The 19,279-nt window shown below is 49.0% G+C and overlaps 6 protein-coding genes across 8 annotated transcripts; 3 read left to right on the plus strand and 3 right to left on the minus strand.

Annotated features, from left to right (window-relative positions):
• Nucleotides 1-238: 238 nt before the first annotated feature.
• On the plus strand, nucleotides 239-3,759 carry LOC108030464 (myotubularin-related protein 9). Its single transcript, XM_017103363.3, has 7 exons — nucleotides 239-794; nucleotides 886-1,136; nucleotides 1,211-1,592; nucleotides 1,663-2,138; nucleotides 2,200-2,612; nucleotides 2,666-2,763; nucleotides 2,819-3,759. The coding sequence occupies exons 1-7, from the start codon at nucleotides 636-638 to the stop codon at nucleotides 2,894-2,896; spliced, it is 1,857 nt and encodes a 618-aa protein (XP_016958852.1). The 5' UTR covers nucleotides 239-635; the 3' UTR covers nucleotides 2,897-3,759.
• Nucleotides 3,760-3,923: 164 nt separating this feature from the next.
• LOC108030477 (protein Pixie) lies at nucleotides 3,924-6,574 on the minus strand. 2 transcript variants are annotated; one of them, XM_017103372.3, is made up of 5 exons: nucleotides 6,463-6,574; nucleotides 5,946-6,159; nucleotides 5,273-5,883; nucleotides 4,500-5,216; nucleotides 3,924-4,442 (listed from the first exon to the last, which is right to left on the minus strand). In XM_017103372.3, exons 2-5 carry the CDS (start codon nucleotides 6,156-6,158, stop codon nucleotides 4,148-4,150), a joined length of 1,836 nt encoding a protein of 611 aa, XP_016958861.1. In that variant the 5' UTR covers nucleotide 6,159; nucleotides 6,463-6,574; the 3' UTR covers nucleotides 3,924-4,147. The 2 variants fall into 2 exon arrangements, with proteins under 2 accessions (XP_016958861.1, XP_016958854.1); XM_017103365.3 differs by having other exon boundaries at nucleotides 5,946-6,162; nucleotides 6,463-6,572.
• Nucleotides 6,575-6,852: 278 nt separating this feature from the next.
• Nucleotides 6,853-9,202, plus strand: LOC108030803 (signal recognition particle subunit SRP68). The gene is made up of 4 exons (XM_017103892.3): nucleotides 6,853-7,016; nucleotides 7,125-7,474; nucleotides 7,537-8,199; nucleotides 8,258-9,202. Exons 1-4 carry the CDS (start codon nucleotides 6,917-6,919, stop codon nucleotides 8,960-8,962), a joined length of 1,818 nt encoding a protein of 605 aa, XP_016959381.1. The 5' UTR covers nucleotides 6,853-6,916; the 3' UTR covers nucleotides 8,963-9,202.
• LOC108030807 (uncharacterized) lies at nucleotides 9,183-12,069 on the minus strand. The gene is made up of 3 exons (XM_017103906.3): nucleotides 11,511-12,069; nucleotides 10,140-10,429; nucleotides 9,183-10,082 (listed from the first exon to the last, which is right to left on the minus strand). The coding sequence occupies exons 1-3, from the start codon at nucleotides 11,800-11,802 to the stop codon at nucleotides 9,273-9,275; spliced, it is 1,392 nt and encodes a 463-aa protein (XP_016959395.1). The 5' UTR covers nucleotides 11,803-12,069; the 3' UTR covers nucleotides 9,183-9,272.
• A 1,963-nt stretch (nucleotides 12,070-14,032) lies between these two features.
• LOC108030998 (uncharacterized) lies at nucleotides 14,033-15,629 on the plus strand. Its single transcript, XM_017104202.3, has 2 exons — nucleotides 14,033-14,432; nucleotides 15,240-15,629. The coding sequence occupies exon 2, from the start codon at nucleotides 15,249-15,251 to the stop codon at nucleotides 15,627-15,629; it is 381 nt and encodes a 126-aa protein (XP_016959691.1). The 5' UTR covers nucleotides 14,033-14,432; nucleotides 15,240-15,248.
• Nucleotides 15,630-15,687: 58 nt separating this feature from the next.
• Nucleotides 15,688-18,834, minus strand: LOC108030980 (N-acetylgalactosamine kinase). Of its 2 annotated transcripts, none has more exons than XM_017104183.3 (6): nucleotides 18,697-18,834; nucleotides 17,773-17,951; nucleotides 17,538-17,711; nucleotides 16,503-17,236; nucleotides 16,060-16,264; nucleotides 15,688-15,998 (listed from the first exon to the last, which is right to left on the minus strand). In XM_017104183.3, the coding sequence occupies exons 2-6, from the start codon at nucleotides 17,943-17,945 to the stop codon at nucleotides 15,812-15,814; spliced, it is 1,473 nt and encodes a 490-aa protein (XP_016959672.1). In that variant the 5' UTR covers nucleotides 17,946-17,951; nucleotides 18,697-18,834; the 3' UTR covers nucleotides 15,688-15,811. The 2 variants fall into 2 exon arrangements, with proteins under 2 accessions (XP_016959672.1, XP_016959680.1); XM_017104191.3 differs by lacking the exon at nucleotides 18,697-18,834 and adding an exon at nucleotides 18,134-18,317.
• Between the last annotated feature and the right edge of the window lie 445 nt (nucleotides 18,835-19,279).

Below are 19,279 nucleotides of genomic sequence, written 5' to 3' on the forward strand. Positions count from 1 at the left end.
GCTCCAAAGTTTTTAAACGTATTTCAGTTTAAAACATTTTTTAAATACTTATACAGCTACCAATGAGCTTAACTTGAGAGTACGTATTTTTAATTTATTATTTATTTGAATTCCTGTAGAAAGAAGATGCAAATTTTTAAAAACAAATAACAAGTCCGCAAAAGGGAAATAACGGTTCAAAACCCGCAGTGTGGCAGTGCTCCTCCGATTCGGAGCTTTCGCAATCAGCAGGCGACGGGCACACTGCGGAAAGCACAAAAAAAAACAGCGCAGAACGGAAACCGAAACCGAAAGAAAGAAATGCAATCTGTGCCGTAAGCGGGGGCGTGCAACAAAGGTTTCAAACGCCCGGAGCGAGTTCGATTGGCTGCCGCAGACCAGCAGAGCCGCAGATACGCCCGATCCCCGCCAGAGCCGCTGACGTACGCAGTGCTGTGCGTTCAAAAAGGGGCCTGGAAAGGCGGGAGAACCGCGGCGAGGAAGGGCGCCGCAGAGGAGAGGAGGAGGAGGCGGTGGGCGGCGTCAACAGAAGCAATCAAGTGGCAACAGGAGATAGCCGGGGCAAAATGCAAAAAGTTAATTAGTCCGGGGCCAAATCAAAGCGGACACCCCGCCGAGGGCGGGACGCCTTCGCCATGGAATTCGCCGACCTGATAAAGACCCCCAAGCTGGACGGAGTCCTCCTGCACGACCCCTCGAATGCGGGGGCGTCGGGTGCAACAGTTGGCACGCTGTGCATTACCGGGCACCATTTGCTGCTCAGTGCCCGCCAGGAAACCAGCCAGGAGCTGTGGGTAGGTGGTTTTCCCCTAATCCGATGTGCTTCAGCTTCAATGGAGCGCTAATAATCGAATTGCCGACACATCCGACTCATCCCCTTTCCAGTTGCTGCACAAGAACATCGACTGTGTGGAGAAGAAGCCCAGTTTGTCGCAGAACATCGTGGTCGGCGGCCTCATCACCCTGAAGTGCAAGGACCTGCGCATCATTTCGCTGGAGATCAAGTGCGGCAAGGAGTTCTTCAATGTGGCCGCATCGCTGGAGGCGCTCAGTGCCATCCAGAACACCGAGCTGCTGTATCCCTTCTTCTACCGGCCCATGTACTCGATCCTAGAGGACGGCTACACGATGTTTAGGTGGGTACACATGCTTTTCAACCCCCTGGCAAATTGGCTACAATTCAATTATCCTCCCTCCACTCAAACGACAGGCCCGAGCTGGAGTTCGCCAAGCTCATCAGCGGGGTGGGCATGGGCGGGGGGTCGTCGCCGAATGTGGCCAACATAACAATTTGCATGCCATCAACATCGACATCGACGCTGGCTGCGGGCTCCGGCCTGCCCCATCCCCTGCAGAATGGCTTTGCGATAGACGCCCTGGCGGGTGGCGTGGGCGGTGGAGCGCTTCAAGGCAACAACCAGGCCGCCTGCGAGTGGCGCATCACCAACGTCAACAGAGACTTCAGCGTCTGTGCCACATATGGCGCCACGCTAATTGTACCTAAAGCAATTACGGACGAGCAGATAGTGCTGTCCGCCGCGTTCCGGGACGGCGGTCGTTTCCCCGTGCTGAGCTACAGGCATGAAAATGGCGTAAGTAACTGCAACCACTGCACACCAGCGGCAAATTTGTTTAAATTACTGCAATGAATCATATTAACAGGCCACGCTGATGCGCAGCTCCCAGCCACTGTCCATTCAGGGCATCAAACGCTGTCGGGCCGACGAGGCCATCCTTAATCTTGTGCTGGGACGCAGTCGAAAGGGCTTCATCGTCGACACCTGGGGCAAGGGCAAGTCCAACACGGAAACGGACCTGCACTACTCCCAGTGGAAAAAGGTCAATCGTTCGATTGGCAATGTCAGTTCGCCCGCCTCGATCCTGGACAGTTTCGCTCGGCTTATCGAGGCCTGCAACGACTTGGGGTGCAGCTCGGACAAGTGGCTGTCGCGACTGGAGAGCAGCGGCTGGCTGAGCCTCGTGCTGAACTCCCTGAATGCCTCTTGTGTGGTGGCCCAGTGCCTGGACCAGGAGGGCAGCCCGGTGTTGGTTCACGGCGCCAAGGGCTTGGACTCCACGCTTATTGTCACCTCGCTGGTGCAGATCATTCTCAACCCGGACTGCCGCACTGTGAGGGGGTGAGTCATCATCAATTGATTATACCAAACAGGGTTCTAAACATATGTGTTTCCCTTACAGTCTCCAAGCCTTGATAGAGCGCGAGTGGATCCAGGCGGGTCATCCGTTCGCCTCCCGGCATCGCTTCTCATGCTACACACCAAATCAGACACGCAACAAGACATCTGGCGCCACCTTTGTGCTCTTCCTGGACTGCATCTACCAGCTGTACACGCAGTTTCCCTGCAGCTTTGAGTTTAGCACTCAGCTGCTGATCCTGCTCTTCGAGCACAGCCACTTCTCGCAGTACGGCACCTTTCTGTGCGACTCGGAGCGAGAGCGGAGCGAACTGAACGTGCACACCAGGACGACGAGCCTGTGGTCTTACCTCAACCGGCCAGATGTCCTCCAAACACTGCTGAATCCGCTGTACGAGCCCAATGCCAATGTGATATGGCCATCGGTGGCGCCCATTAGCTTGGAGCTGTGGAGCGGTAGGTTACTACATCTTATAGATGAACGGGTCCTCATTAACCATTTATTTCAGATCTCTATTTGCGGTGGGTTATAGATCAGCGTAGCTGCGCCACAGTCATGTCGCAAATTCAGGAACTCGTGACCCGCGAGAAGGAGCTCAGAACCCAGGTAAGTACGTCTTAAATAGAAAGCGACTCGCTCACTCACGTTGTTTACCTTACAGGCCCTCAAACTGCGCAAACAGGCCTTGGAACTCGGCCAGGAAGTGTCCTCACTGATGAAAAGTGCAGACGATGCATAGTCGGCTACCTCAGAAGTTCTCTATCTTTTAATCTCCTGCATGATATACATTTATTTTTGATACGTTCTGTTGCAGACTTTCGACAATTATTTAAGCATATAGCAACACTAAAGTTAAGTCACTAAAAGTTCCATTTACAAAAAGAATTATGCTGAAGAAAACAGAAAACAACACAAGGTAATTGAATTATTGGATAAACCATAGGATCTGCTTTTGGATCGACTCACTCAATTTTAGGCAAACGTATGTCCATTTTTAACAACTATACTTAAACTATAGAGGTTTTGTCCTTATATTTACTCTGTATATGAAAGATTAAAAAGATAATGCTGTAACTTAAACCTCTCTCCTGGCAAAACGCGCTCTCTACTGTCGAACTCAGATTTAGATTTGAAAATCGAAACTGCACATGGCAACTATCAAATATGTGGGTCAATTTTTGACGCATTTACTTTTATGGAATTTTTAGCGCATAAGTCTCCGGAACACCCTATTTATAGTACTTACTTGATTCAGTTGTTTAGTGGCCTCCAAGCCGCAGATCAAATTTAGTATTATAAATTCAAAATATTTGCCTTTTTCGAGAACATTTGTATGTACATTTGATTAAATCGCATAAACTTAAGCTTCAAAAGCGTTTATATTAACATTAATGCTGTGCATGCGTTGGTATATCCATAACAAAATATTGTACATTATACACTTATGAATGTTTGTAGCTGTTATCCATCGTGTTTATTTCGAATTGTGATCGTATTTGAAATGACAGAAATTTGTATGTAATTTATATTCATATTTACATTTCTATTGTGCGTATTTTGTGTAATTATCGCTTAAGTGCAATAAATACGTGTTAATTTGCAGATGTCACATGTGTTTTTCAATTTTGCATTTCAGATTGGCAATAAAAGTTAAAACCCGACCATAAGCACCATCTGTTTGATGTAATCTTGTGAAAAACAACTTTATTTGCAGTTTTTTATAAAGAAAATTTGTTTATTTTTGCTAGACTCATTTAAGACAACAATTATTTCCTGTTGGTTTGGGTTTACTATTTATTTCGCTGTAAAAACGTATATAAAACTCACTTTAATCAAGTACAATTAATCCCCAATTTTCGATTGTACGTAATCCTCGACAACAATAACAAAATATATTGAAAGTAAATGTGTGTTTTCGACCAAAGAATGCAAAATGAACAAAGGAGAGCTGAAGAGAACAAAGGAAAACGAGGTGGTCCGTGATCCTGTCTTAATTACAAGCCTCGTCCTCCAGGAAGAAGAATTGGCCGGAGCGCTTCTGTTCCGTGTCCTTGACCGAGTTGTTCTTGTTGATGCGGGGCCTGAAATTGTTGGGATCGCGACGGAAGGTGATGCCGAGCAGTTCGAGGAAGCGGTTCATGCCATTCAGCAGCGACTGCGGCGAGAAGGCCGTCGTCTTCACCGAGGGCTGACCCTCAATAACGATGACACGGTCGGCGAGGTAGGTGGCCATGATGAAATCGTGTTCCACCACAAATCCAGTTTTCTTGGCGTGCAGAATATAGCTGAAATGGGCAGCGGTCAGTACCTGCATGAGAATACGAAAATTCCCCAAAACTTACCGCTTGATAACCTTGGCGGCCACCAGACGCTGCTCCGAATCCAAGTAGGCAGAAGGTTCGTCGATGAGGTAGACATCCGCCGGCTTGCCCAGACACAAAACCAAGGCCACTCGCTGCAACTCACCTCCGGAAAGGTTCTGCACCTCCTGGTCCATGATCTCCTCGATCTTCATGGGCTTCATGACATCGGCAATGAACTGCGGATGCACGTAGGCGTCGCGAATCTTATCGTGCAGCAAATGGCGCACATGGTTCTGGAATTTCGGGGAAATCTTCTGCGGCTTGTACGAGATGTTGAGCATGGGCAGCTCCACCTCGCCATCGGGCTGCAGGTTGCCGGCCAGCATGCGGATGAACGTGGTCTTGCCCGTACCGTTTTCGCCCAGCAGCACCAGGATCTCGGAGTCGCTGAAGTGACCCTTTTCCACCGTCAGCTCGAATTTGCCCAGGGTCTTGACCATGGATGGATACACGTAGTGGTTCATGCGCTTGATCTCCTCCTCCGTGGCCGATTCGGATACCTTGAAAGTAAGTGACTCGGTGCGAAAACGCATGTTTTCGGTGGGCACAAAGCCATCGAGGAATATGTTGATGCCTTCGCGCACGGAGAAGGGCATAGTGACCACTCCGTAGCAGCCGGGAACTCCGTACAGACAGCAAATAAAGTCGGACAAGTAATCCAGCACAGACAAATCGTGCTCCACCACGATAATGAACCTGGAAAATAAAATTTGGCCTTAATAAGAGGACGGTCATCGCCAGAATCATCTTACTTGGTGGGATGCAGGAGCGATCGAATGGTCAGGGCAGCGTTGAGACGCTGCTTCACATCCAGATAGGAGGACGGTTCGTCGAACATGAAGATGTCCGCATTTTGTATGCACACCATGGCGATGGCGAAGCGCTGCAGTTCTCCACCAGATAGCTGGGCGATCTCACGATCCCGAATATGCGAGAGGTCCAGCATATCGCAGATCTTGGTCTGAAGATCCCGCTCGTCCTTCTTGTCCAGCAGATCGCCGACAGCGCCACGCACCGCCTTGGGGATTTGATCCACGTACTGAGGCTTGACCAGCGCCTTCAGGTTGTCCTCCAGGATCTTGGTGAAGTAGTTCTGCAGCTCGGAGCCGCGGAAGTAGCTGAGGATCTCCGTCCAGTCGGGCGGATTGGCGTACTTGCCCAGATTGGGTTTCTGCTTGCCGGCGAGGATCTTCAGAGCGGTCGACTTGCCAATACCATTCTGACCCACCAGACCGAGCACTTCGCCGGGTCGCGGAATGGGAAGGCGATGCAGCTTGAAGGAGTTCTTGCTGTACCGATGCGTTGTGTGCTTCTCCAGGTTGCTGGGCAAGTTGATGATTGTGATGGCCTCAAAGGGGCATTTCTGGGGAAGGCAGAGGAAACGGGTTAATTGGGCTGGCATAGAACCACAGCCGAGTGACCCACCTTGACACAGATACCGCAACCGATGCAGAGCTCCTCGGACAGCGAGGCTATCTTGGACGTGGGCGTCACCTCGATGCAGAGCTTGCCCATGCGCACCACCGGGCAGCTCTTCTTGCACTCCTGCCGACACCGCTTGGGCTTGCACTTGTCATCGCTGACGATGGCAATACGCGTCTGCTTGTCCACCTCCTCGTTCTCCTTTCTGCGCGACATGCTGCTGGAGATTCAAAGGGGGAAATGAATAGGTATTGGCTACGCTCCACCAATAAGTCGTCTATATGGTAATCAGTCCACTGTCAACGTTGCAAATCTCCACCCCGGCCGTCAAAACAAATCTGGTGCAGCGCTTTATGGGCAGCGGGCGGGGTGCGGCGACTGCGTTCGCTGCGAGTGAAAGTATAACCTCAAAGCGTGGCCAAAACAAGTGCTTTCCAGCTCTGATTTCCATTGTCTGGCACTCGTCAGGGGTGGTTCTTGACTTTCTCGTTGACAGAGGGCTTAATTCCTCGAGTTTTACCTGCGAACTAGGCCGAAATTGTTGTAAAACAGACAGAACGCACGCTCTTGCGTGTCAGCCAACAAGTTTCAAAAGGGGGGAGCTTTGAAAGGTTTTGCAACACTACTGGATGGGGATGGCCCAGCTGGACTATCGATAACAACAAGTATCGTTTTCTGAATTTTATTTGTTCTGTTTTGTTTAAAAAACAAAGTAATTTTCACAGGATTAGATTTAAGAAAACAGTTGAACAAGGATACGAAATATTAAACATTTTGCCTTACAAACAATTTAAAATACGTAACTGCCACATGAAGCAAGCAAAACTTGGATTTTCCAAATCATATAATCAGCGCCGATACATATCGCACGAAAACCGCCCACCGTTATCGATATGTTAGTGTTTCTGACATTCCCCAACTTCTTTGTCATCCCTAATTTTTACACGTCGTTGATTTGTGTCGTAGGCTAGAAAATGGTCGTCCAAGAGGATAATGCCAATACTGGGGACGTTCAGGAGAAGACGGAGAGTGCCCCGGTGGCACCAGAGCCGGCCAAGATCTTCACCGTCGAGAGTAAGTGGCTAACTGGTCTCCAGGCCGCTGCCAAGTGGCCCAGACGCCCCGCTCCCTTTAACCTAAAAGTCAGTATGCTAATGCACTGAACTTTCACTCCCCCTGCAGTTCTGCACATGATTAAGGATGCCCAGCAGCAGCACGGTCTGCGCCACGGCGATTTCCAGAGGTACCGAGGATACTGCACCCGCCGCATCCGCCGATTGAGGAAGGCGCTGAAGTACCCGCAGGGCGACAAGCGGCACTTCAAGCGACGCGACGTGACCATCGGCCAGCTGACAGGCAAGAAGGCGGACGAGCGCTTCATCCACATCCCGCTGATCAGCGCCGAGCGCGCCTGGGCCTATGCCATGCAGCTGAAGCAGGAGTCCAACACGGAGCCCCGAAAGCGCTTCCATCTGATCAGCAAGCTGCGCAGGGCCTGTTTCTACGCCCTCCAGCTGCAGGAGTTGTGCAATGTAAGCTGCAGCCCACCAATATGATTAGTTTGAATCCAGTTTAATTCATGTTTGATCCCCAGACGGAGGCCTTCGATGCCCGCACCAAGCTGGAGTGCGAGGCCTATGTGGCCTGGATGCATGGAACCCTGCACTTTGAGCTGCAGCTGTGGAAATCCGCTGGCGAGCACTTGAAGCGCGCCCAGGTGGTGTACGAGAATCTGGCCAAGGCCCTGCCCGACGATGAACAGGAGCTGTACCGCGCCAAGGTGAACGAGTTCACGCCCAATCTGCGCTACTGCGCCTACAACATCAGCGGCGGTGCCAGTGGCGGCAACATCGATGAGATCCTGGAGCTGCGCGCCCAGGGAGTTCTCGAGAACCTGGATGTTCTGGTCAGTCAGACCAAGACAGAGAGCAGCGAGGGCCTGCAGACCATCGACTGGCGCGGTCGCAAGGTCACTGTGCGTCCGGAGAAGGTGCGTCTGTTCCTGCTCAGTGCCCAGGAGTTGGACAAGTCGCTGGCCAAGACCACCAAGCAGGATGCCAAGATAGAGCTGATTGAACGTATTCTGATGGACTGCAAGGATGCCATCCAAGCAGTGCGGGACGAAATCAAGCAGGATCCCAAGCTGCGTTCGCTAACCACCGGACAGACAGTATCTGGCGTGCAATATCTACTGGCCTATTTGAGCTACATTCGTCACAGCCGCACACTGCAGCGTAATCTTTGCCTGGTGGAGCAGGTAAGCCCATCAAAAATCCTCAATAGCTGTATTTACCCATATATATTCTCCTGCTCAGGCCAAGCTCAACTTTGATGATCCCAACCAGCAGTCACAGCAAAATGTGGGCGACGGCAAGCGAGTTCGGTCCCAAGATCTGGCCCGCCTCTACGAGATCATCCTGCAGAATGTTACGGAAATGCAGCAGATCACAGGCTTGGAGGACGATGCCAAGTACCAGAGCGAGGTGGAGAACCTGGCCGTCACCTTCAAGGCCTTCCGCTGCTATTACATTGCGCTCACACTGATCGACATGAAGAAGTGGAAGGAGGCAGTGGCGCTGTACGAACGCGCATCCAACTACGCCGGCGAAGCGCTGAAGGGCAAGACCAGCCCGGAGTTCCAGCTGGAGGATGAGCTCAAGCAGGTCGTCTCCGCCATCGAGGGCTGCAAGTTCTCCGCCCATGCCTACAGTGTGTTGGAGGACGACAACAGCGAGGACGCCGGAACCACCACCAAGTCGCAGAAGACCACGAAACCTCTGTATGAGCGTCTGTCGCTGTACAAGGAGGATCAGTCGCTGCACACCAAGACACCAAATGTGTTCAAGCTGACCCCCGAAATGGAACCCATACCCTGCAAGCCTCTCTTCTTTGACCTGGCCATGAACTACGTGGAGCTGCCCTCGCTGGAGGACAAGCTGGAGTCGCCCGGCAAGAAGGGCGCCTCGATTACCGGATTCGTCAAGGGATTCCTCGGCTGGGGCGGCGGCGGCAACAAGTGAGATTGCCACCAGCCACCACGAAGCACTCTTCTGGAATTCCACGCATCCATGTTACACTTGTAAAGCCTTCAGATCCATGTCCACCCAGCGGTATGTCCGATGTTTTTATAAGTTCTTTGTTTTGGCTTTTACCCCCGCCAGATTTGTTTTTTCTACGAAACTTTTGTAAGTTAACAAAATGAACAATTATTCGGTAATAAAGGAACCTTCAAGAGAGAGCTATAGTTCCTCAAGGGCAAATCTACAATCTATTTATTGCGAACGTTAGAGTTTATAAGTTAATACTATCACTACGTGACTATGACTACTCTTACAAGTTTTGCTTTTGCATTTCGAGATAGCCGAGGTCGTAGAACTCCATGACCAGCTCCCGGATGCGCAGATGGTACTCGGAGGTGAGCATCTGGGTGCACTTGATCTCCTTGCCCGTGAGATTCTGCTCGCTCATCACGTCCAGATTGGGCAGATTGTCCGGATCGAAGGTGACGGCCGGCAGGATCCACATGCCGATGGCCAGGCCGTAGTGCACCTGACGCACATACTCCGTGCTGACACGCTGCAAAGAGAAGGCCTCGCAGAGCTCCCCTAGACGCTCAGCGGCGGGTGTGTCTTCCAGCTGGTGCCTCAGCTCCTGACCCACAGCCTCGGAGTAGGCGGCCAACAGGGTGTCCGTGTGCACATCCCTCAACTGCCTTCTCGTGCTGGTGTAAATAAAGTGGAGAATGTCAAACACAGGCGACGACCGGCGCATGGCCTGCAGATCGAAAAAGATCACCTCCTCCGGCTCAGAGCGGAACATTATGTTGTTTACCCACAGGTCGCCATGGCAGATCACACTATTTGGCGCCTCCACAGTGGCATTGATCTCCCGCTTCAGGTTGCCAAACAAGTTGCATCGCAGTGCCTCGAGCTGACCAATGGGTGTGGTCAGGCTATCGTCTGCGTTGGAGCCACTGAGGCTCTCCAGGGCCTGCTGCACGGAGGTGTCCAGAATGGCGGCGTAGAAGTCCGTCGCCTCATCACAGTAGACAATCTCCTGGAGCTGATTGGCCCGGGCGGCAAAGGAAGAGGCCTCCAGTTCCTGGGCGGCCAGTGAGGAGGCATGCAGTTGAGCAAGTTTCTGAAAAGATGAGGCATTAACTCGTGGATCAGATGTCATGGGGATCAACTCACTCACCTTCATCACCAGGAGGCAGTCGCTCAGTTCCAAGCCCGCCAGACGATCCTTCATGCGGAAGCCCAAGGCCTTGAGGTCCTGCAGCACGATGATCGGCTCCCCGCCCTCCGAATCCCTGCGATCCTGGCTCTCCGCGATGTGGCACACCGGAAAGAGCTGCTGGCGACTGTGGGCGGCCAGCAGGGGCGCCAGGTGTCGGTAGGCGTTGATCTCGTTGCTGAAGGCCTCCTCGCACCGGTAGAGCTGCCGGCGCGACAGACTCGCAATTTGCCGCTTGACAATTACTGTGACTGCACAGGAAAAAAACATATAGTTATTAATATCATTTAGTTATTAATCATTTTTTTATGATCTTATTGTGGAAATGGGTCATTGTTAAAACGAGATGAATAGACTAGTTGCTCACTTAATGGGTATGGCTGAAATCGGGTTCAAAACACCACCTCTAATCAGAGATTTAAAAGCATTGTTCATCTACTTAATAATAGTTTTTTATTTAACTAATTTATTTTAAATAAATGACTGATATGGTAGAGGTAAAAATATGATAGAAAAGTCCAGACTTTTTGAGAGCTTTTGTATTCAAACAAATACAAAATGATAGATTTTAGGAAATTTAAGCATTTTTGGACCTGTATTTAATGCTAAAGAGTTATCGCATTCCCCAATCTTACAGTGCAGCTGGTAATCAGGGTGGGGAGGGGAGGAAACGCCGAGCAAAACAAACCGCGAGAGCGGCGGAGGCGAACAGCTGACTTTTGTTTACGTCGCGGGCAAAGATTTATATTTATGAATGAAGCGGATGACCTTGCGTGCGTGAGAGCGGAGCGGTGGCTTGTTTTTGCTGCCTCGCTCTCGCGCGGGTGCGAGTGTGCGTGCTGACCTTTAGCGAATCTATACTAGGTGCACGCCTGGGTGTATGGGTGCCTTGCATTTAGAATGCGTGCAACAAGGTCAACCCACTCGACGCCGCCGCTCAGCGGGGCAAACAAAAGCAAACGTCTAAACTTAAATGGGTGCGAGTGGGGCTTGGACTGGTCTATACCCTATAAGGGTTATATAATAAGAATTATCCATTCCTACGACACATTTATGATCATTTCAATACCCCAATATTTGCCTATGAACACTAATTATAATGTTTGTAAAGTGATGTTGCATTAACAATTACTTGATTGTGATGATTTTGTAAATAACTATTTCTCAGAAAGTTATTAAATATTGTTATTATTGTTGAATAAATGTGTTACAAAACAAATCAATTGTTCGAACTACCCCACACATAATGCCATATATTACAGGGTATCGACCAGAAAATCAATGAGATGGCTGTGAGGCGCCTGGCGTCTAATCTGCATGAAATCAGCTCACCAATCTCGCTCCTCGCCTGCTCCTGATCCCGCTCCTGGTCTGGCGCCTGGCTGATGGTGACCCGCTTCACCACGGACATGTAGTTGTCGCCGCTGCTGCTGCCCGCGGAGCACGCGATGTGGGCAATGCTAAAGGACACCAGCTGGTTCTGGCTGAACAGTTGGCGCAAGTGCTCGGCGTTCTCCTCGTACTGACTGCTGGCACCACCTGCAGCGTAGCCGCCGGCCGGACTCACGGCCAGGGCCAAGCCGCCATGCGAAGGTCCTGCTGTTGGGGTCGCTGCCAAAGCCATTCGGTCCAACTCACTTGGCTGCGCGATGGGGAATGGGAATGTCTCTCGAGGAGGGGCTGCTGCCGAATCGTTTGCTAGCCGTCGATTTCTGCCGCTGCAGCATTTTCTTTCTAGCACTGACACAAATCCGAATTGAGTCCGGGTCGGTGTTCTGTACTTTTCCGTAGTTATTATACAATTTCCGCTGGCCAAGAAGTGGGCAGCACTCTGCTTATAGCACACCCAAGCGAAAAGTGTGCGCCGTGCGACAGACCAACCGCCCGCCGAACTGCCAAACCTCGACTGGCACTGCAATTGCCAGTGCAAGCCCACTAGAGAGCCCCAGTGGGCAGTTCTCTCGCTGCTCTCGCAAGTCGCTCGGTTTCGGCTTCTAAAACTGAAATTGCATTCTGAAAGCCGGTAGGAGGTGGCGGCAGGTGCGCCCCTCGTCCAGGGTCACCGCCCCGCACTTTCACTCGACCCGCACTCGCACTCGGTGCGTATACTTGATGCGCCGCCCGGCCAAAGCGGATGTCGCTCATACGCCGCGTCGGCCGAGAGCCGTTTGCATTGGCCCACCGATTCGTGCACTTGAAATCGCATCGGCCGTCCTTGGCAGGCGCTGCGTGTGGGTCGAGGCAGTGCGCATAAAAATCAAAGCTAGCACACAATGAGAGGGGTTCGTTTTTTCACAGAAACACACAGTGCAGCCTCTGTAACGAGGAATTAGTTATTGGAGGTTTAACATTTAACTAATTGGTATTTTAAATTTAGGTATTAGTACTGAAAGCCAATACATAAAGAGACAAAAGGAGTAAAATACACATACTGGTAGCTCAGTAATATTAAACATACTGATTTATACCCTTGGTTTTATTTTCAGAAAATAAAAATATCATTAGAAAATAAATACTTTTGGGTCTATAGATTATTCAATAATTGTTTATTAGCAGTTATTATACCTTTATGATAATTTTACTAATTTCAAAGTCGAGTTAAATTATTAGTAATATGAGTCAATATAAAATTTTAGGAGAGATAAGACACATTATACGTACATATCGTTATGCTATATATTGTAGTTTAGTTTAGTTATTGGTATAGAACTCTTTAATACACATACCACAATTTACCTATTTCGGTATTTCAGCTAAGCAAGGTATTTTAAAATGTTTAGAAATCTCAACAAAAAGAAATATAAAAAATTAAGCATTGCAGTTATTGCTCTAAGATCTCCAAAATTAGTTGATAAACCATTTAATGAATTTATTTTGAACCATCCGACTTCCAGCCTCCGAGTTCGCCTGAATTTTCGGTCACGTAGCCGCAGACAAAGCCTGATAAAGTTCAAAGACCAAGCTCATTAACTTTGGCCGCAGCCAACAATGCAGGGGCCAGGCAATTTGTTTATCTAATATGCATCCACAAAGCCGCTAAACGGCCATTAATTAAATATCAAATCTGCCACGGCCAGTAGACGAGAGACCACTCCCCGAGACGGAGTTCAAGTCGAGCCGAACAATGTAAATACCAGTCGCAGGCCGAGATACGCACCTGAAAGATCGGGAAAGTTCAAGGCTGCCATGCGGCGGGTGATTGTGGTGGCGAATATCCAGTGCGGGCAACTCCGGGTAATGCTTCCGCCTTGGCCGATCGGTTGAATAACCCCCAATAACCATACAGCACCCAGGCACCCGTGGCAAATTAGGGTCAAACATGTGCAGTCTCAGCCTGAGTCTCCACTGGCTCTGGCTCAGCATTAAATTCAGGGTCAATCGGTACTTTCAAAATCGCACAGAGCTCGGATTGAGTCGGACATGGATTCTAGGCAACTTGTCAATCACTGTAATCGCAATACTACTTATACAGTCAGCAAAATAGGGCAATGTTTGCAAATATTAGGTATATGAATTAAGTTAAGTTAAATTTACATTTCGTTTAAATATATAATACAACTATAGTTCATTAAATATAAACCGACAATGATATATACCAATAAATACTGAATATTTTTTTCCACTTTCACTCTAACATTTGAAAAACAAGTGTCTCTAATACGATATAAGTAAATGATTTGCATTACAAATGAGTAATGAATATTTTAGATTTCAAAGAATGGCACAAATGAATTTGTTGTTGGTTGATATTATTGCCAGTTTTTCTGAGTACATAGGTGCACCAATATATCTGTGCGACTCTTGCCATGCGTAACGCTGCCGGCTGGCAGTCCGACCTTTTTTGGGGGGCACTTTTATGGAGCATGAGAAACGGAGACAGACATCGTTGCTTTAATTGCCCAATCTCAACCAGCGCCTAGGCCTAGGTCAGTCCCCACCAGATTCCAGATTGCCAGCGCACTCCACTCCGCTCCGCTCCATAATTAATTTAATAAAATGTAAAGCAGCCAGCTGAAAAACTTGACTCATTCTCGGCGCTCAGAAGCGACTTTGAGCGCGATCCGCGGTCGGTTGACTCACAGACTTGAGTTCAACTCGTTTTTGTGGCATTCAACGGCAAGCGAATAAAAGTTCGCCGCCTCGATATTCTATGATCAGTTTACAGTCTCAACTTCACCAGGCCCAGGTGTTCCAGTTTCGCTTGAAGTGCTTCTCTCCGAGGATTAGCCCCTGAAATAATAAGTCCACACCAAAGTGAGTGCTGTGTGCTGTGTGAGTGGGTGCCTTGGAGAACCGAAATCCGAGGCGGGTGTGTGGGATCGCAACCTTGACTTTGGCTAAATCAAAGTACCCAAATAAACTTGGAATATGTAAATGCATTTTATGGCGCAAAGCCACATTTCAAATGCAAGCACAGTGGCTGTGATAATAGAAAACAGAAATAAAGTGTGACTGCCGGGCAATGTCACCTTTCCAAGGATTAGTTCAGGGTGAAAGTTGAAGTTTCCTGAGAAACTATAAATGATGTAAAAGTTAAAAAATATTATAACAATTCTTTGAGTAATACATAATTTCCTAATCCATTCTTATGACTTAATTATGATGTGAACATGAGTAGTAATTACCATTTTCAAAGTGCTTAAATATACATTTCCAACTTAAACTCCGTGTCTGAACGACCACTGTATCTGTATCTCGAGATTTGATTGCTTTGTTCGGACCAAATTGGAGCACTCTACGCTTGACAATTAAAGCTCGCCATTTGCTCGGCGGCCAGTCCAATTCTTATCAATAAAAAAGCCAGTTCCAGTTGCAAAAAGTTCACGGATTAGCAACTGTAGGAGTCCGAGCCAAGATCTCCGCGCTGCCCACTCCATTGGCCATATGCGATAATTGATTTTCCCGTACATAATTTATGACGCACGAAACTGACAGCCGACTTGTAGATTAAAAACTGCCACTGACCAGCGGCAATAAATCTGTCCGTATCGCTTTATTAGAACGTTGGACAATAACGCCAGCTCCTGCTCCTTTTCTCCCCTCCTTCTCCTCCTCCTCCAGCACCCAGTCATGCTGACCGCCTGCCAAGTAACGCTGCTCGCTGGATGCCTGGCCCTGGCCACCAGCTCGGTTCGGGCCCAGTTCTTCTACCACCAGGCGCTGGGCCAGCCGGCTGCACGCGCCTACGAGCCGGCCAACCAGTACCAGGGCTATGCCACCGCGGATGCCCATCCATCGGTGGTCCGGAATGCCCAGTGGGAGTCGGAACTGCCCGCCGAACTGTCGAAGAGTGCTCGGTTCTACAGTGATCCCGTGATCGCCGCCAACCTGGCCAAGGAATCGCTGCTGACGAAGAAGGAAATGGCAGTGGTGCATCGCGAGGCCGAGAAGATTCCGCGGGAAATGGTCTACAAGCTGTTCAAGAACGCCGGCTACCTGAATCGCAGATAGAAACCTCCAGGCTGCAGCCGTGCCCAGATGAGTTCCGCTTCCCACGTGCCTTGTTGTATTTTAGTTTTAAATTGTTAATATATTGTACATACATTAAATGTTTTCTCTACAAACGATCGCTGGATTATAGTGACTGAAGGGTGATTTTGGTTTAAAAGTTGAACAAAAGTGCGGAGAAGAGTTCATTGTACAAACAACTCGGCTCCGTTGCCGGGAAGCGTGGCAAAGACCACTTCGCTGAAGTTGTTGGGCTGATGGCGCTCCAGGAGGTGCGTGGGCAGATGGGCGTAGTAGTCCCGCTTCAGAGCCTTTATGTACTCGTCGGCCGCCTCAATGGAATCGCACATGGCCACTATACAGCCACCCCATCTGAAAACAAAATGGTATTCTTAGTGAAGAGAGCTATGTATAAGGACTTCCGGAATCTTACCCAGCTCCTGTGACGCGAGCGCTGACTTTCTGCTCATTGGATATGGCTATCAGGCGCTCCACATCTGGATGCGAGCACTCGTAGAGCTCCCGCAGACTCTCGTGGGACTGACGCATGAGCTCGCCCAGCTGCTTGGCACCTTCCTGGCTCTGTCCGGCGGCCAGTTGCTCGCAAACCTTCCGGAATTTGGCCACGCGACCGGATTCTGTGAAGCCAAAATAAAGTCATTAGCTCGTAAGCTGATAAATAAATATTTGTTTCGCCAATTTAAATCAATAATATATTGATTAAGGCTGCAATTAAGTGTCATTGCCTTATTAATTGCTTGTAATTATAAATTTGAAGATCAATTAATTTATCGCATGTGGTTAGTAAGGAACTAAATCGCTTTGATTAACGTTTCAGATACTGTCTGAAATCCTGACTCTGTATATTAATCTTACCCTGAATGACGTGCAGGGCTCGCTGGCGCAGCTTGAACTGCTCCATGTGCCGTGTGTTGGCGGACAGGAACTTGGTCTCCAGTTCCTGCTCAGTGACGCCCAGCTCCTTGCAGATATCTGCCCGCGTGTAGTTCCACTTGGTCAAGTTGTCCTTGATCAACTTCTCGAAGGTCTCGTTGTCCATTTGGCAAGCCTCCTCTAGATCGATGAAGCGTACAATGTCCTCCCAGTTAATTAGACCCTTGTGCTTGGCCAGCCAACGCGTGGCCAGGCGGCATTCCACCACCCGTTCGTTGTAGTCCGACGAGGCAGCCTTGTTCTTCTGCGCCAGGCTGTTGGCCACCACGAAGCACTTGCCCGCTGGCAATGTCACCGGCGTGCCCTTGAGCTTGGGATGGAACTCGATGTGGTGGGCGCAGCCCACTCTGCCCAAGTAGGCGATGGCCTGGTCCATTCCACCACTGTGGGTGCCGATGTACTGCTCACACTTGGCCGAAATCGAGGCCAGCTCCCTGCGATCCAGCTGCTTGCCCTGGACATGGGCGGTGGCCAGGACAGCGGAGCTGACCATGGCACTGGAGCTGGAGAGTCCTGCGGCCAGGGGCACATTGCCGTCCACAGCAATGCGCATGCCTATGGGCTTCCACTGGCTGCCCAGGTTCTCCTGGATGCCCTTGATGCCGCACAGGAAGTAGTTGTACCAGGCGGGACCTCCACTCTTGGGCAGCTCAATCCTGAAAGGAACACTCAGGTTAGTTAGATACTTAAGTTAAAAAATAGTTAGAAAAATATAAGAAAATTACAAGGGAAATGTTACTTTTACAATCTTTACACCTATAATACACGCAGTTTGTAGAACAATTTACATAACTAATATGATTTGTTATGAAAAATAAGATATAATATGCATTTTAAACCAATATAGAGTTAGAAAAGTAAAAGCAGAACAGCAACCAATGGCACACAAACGTGCCAGGCTGTACATTCTATACCCAGTGATGCAGGTCTGTAACTATCATGCAGTGAATCACCCACCTGAGCGTTTTCAGGTCCGCATCATAGCCCGGGAACTTGGCCTCCTCCAGATTCCTGAGCTGCAGCTGGCTGTCACCCGGATTTTTGGCCACCGCCAGGAAGATGCTCTGGCTGACTGCCATGGGCAGCACCGAGTAGCCGCAGTAGTCCACATGCTCGCCTATGATGTTGACCCTGGGCAGGAGATACTTGATCAGTGGGGGCTGATATGTTCTACCAGCTGGGGAATACCCACCTGCCTGGCACTCGAACCACAAACTCGGGCTCCGCTCCGAACTGCTGCTTGAAGAAGGCGGCCAGCTGCTGCACACGCTGGTAGATCTTGGACTCCGGCTGGAGCTTCTGCTGGGCCACGACCTCGATGCCGGGGCCCAAGAGCTGAGCGGTGCCGTTCCCGTTGGCAGTCATGTTCACCTGCAAGCGGGCGAAACCTTAATAACACACATTATTTTCGCAGTCGACGAACCGTAAACGTGTCGCGCCAACTGGTTAATCTAAATTTATGGGAAAAACAAATTTACATACGTAAACAAATGGCCTGCAACAACAACCACTCACCTGGGTTGTGCAAAAAGTGGCTTATCAACCCATCTCACCTTATCAAAATGTCGAAATAGCTATTAGCAAACAAAGTGATGTCCTAACATGCCGGCTATCAGTTGGGGAAGCGGCTCCGGAGTCGCTAGAACACTAGATTGACGCCAATTTGACCGCTTAATTGGGAAAAACAGAAAACAAGTGCAAAGATGCAAAAGTGCAATTCTGCCGGCAAGTGAAAAGGGGGTGCGGGAGCGGGACGGCGATAGCCAACAGCTGTTGCGCAGGAGTTGCCAGGTCTGCGAAAGCTTTAACCCTTGAAATGCCCAGCTGGGCTTATCACTGACTATTTTGTTTTTGAAATTTAACCTTTAGAAACTTATAAACCGCCAAAATCCGCTTCTATCTGTACTATGCTACAGTCTTTTAAAGTTTAAATAGTTTACAAAATAAAGTAGTTTAAATGGGTAATGTTTTTGGTAATACATCAAATCTAAACAGCTTTTAATCGATTAACTTTGTTCACCTTATCTTTCAGCCACATAAACCTTGTTAGCTTACCAAAATAAACAAAGATATACTGGCACTTGGTTAAGAGTTTAACGCTTTTGCCGATACATACCCAGCAATGTCTTATCTTTCTCTGTATGAGGTCAAAATAACTTGCAGCTGTTTCTCAGGCCTTTCTTATCAGAGAAGAGTTCTAGTTTTCGGTGTGAGCACGTCGCGTTCCATCAGGCAACTGAGCAATCCGGTGTCGTTTCCGTTTCTGTTTAGTCCCGAATACAATGCACAATACAGTGGAACTTGCTAATCAGGAAACCATAGATGTACTCACAGCACGGTCTAGGGGTCGGGACTATGAAGAACTTGGGGTTCCACATCGGGAAGTCGCACTGTGAGAACTTGTTGAGAGCATTATTTGTTTTTAAGTAGCTGTCTTTACCGTTAAATACATCTTCATAACGTGCCACATTTGCATTCTAAAAAACTGGTTATTAAATTTGTTTCGGTTTAAAAAGCGGCTTTCGGCTTCCACTCAAAAAAAGGCCATTACCTTGGTTATTATTTTGCTATTAAGGTGAAGTGTTTGCTTATCTGATAAGGTGCAAGTGCAACGCATTGCTTTTGAAACTTATTATAGAAGTGATAAGTAATAAATTGAAAGAGAAATAAGAATTGCAATAACTAAAGAGTCACCTTAA

Source organism: Drosophila biarmipes, chromosome 3L (genome assembly GCF_025231255.1).
Source record: "Drosophila biarmipes strain raj3 chromosome 3L, RU_DBia_V1.1, whole genome shotgun sequence".
NCBI lineage: Eukaryota > Metazoa > Arthropoda > Insecta > Diptera > Drosophilidae > Drosophila > Drosophila biarmipes.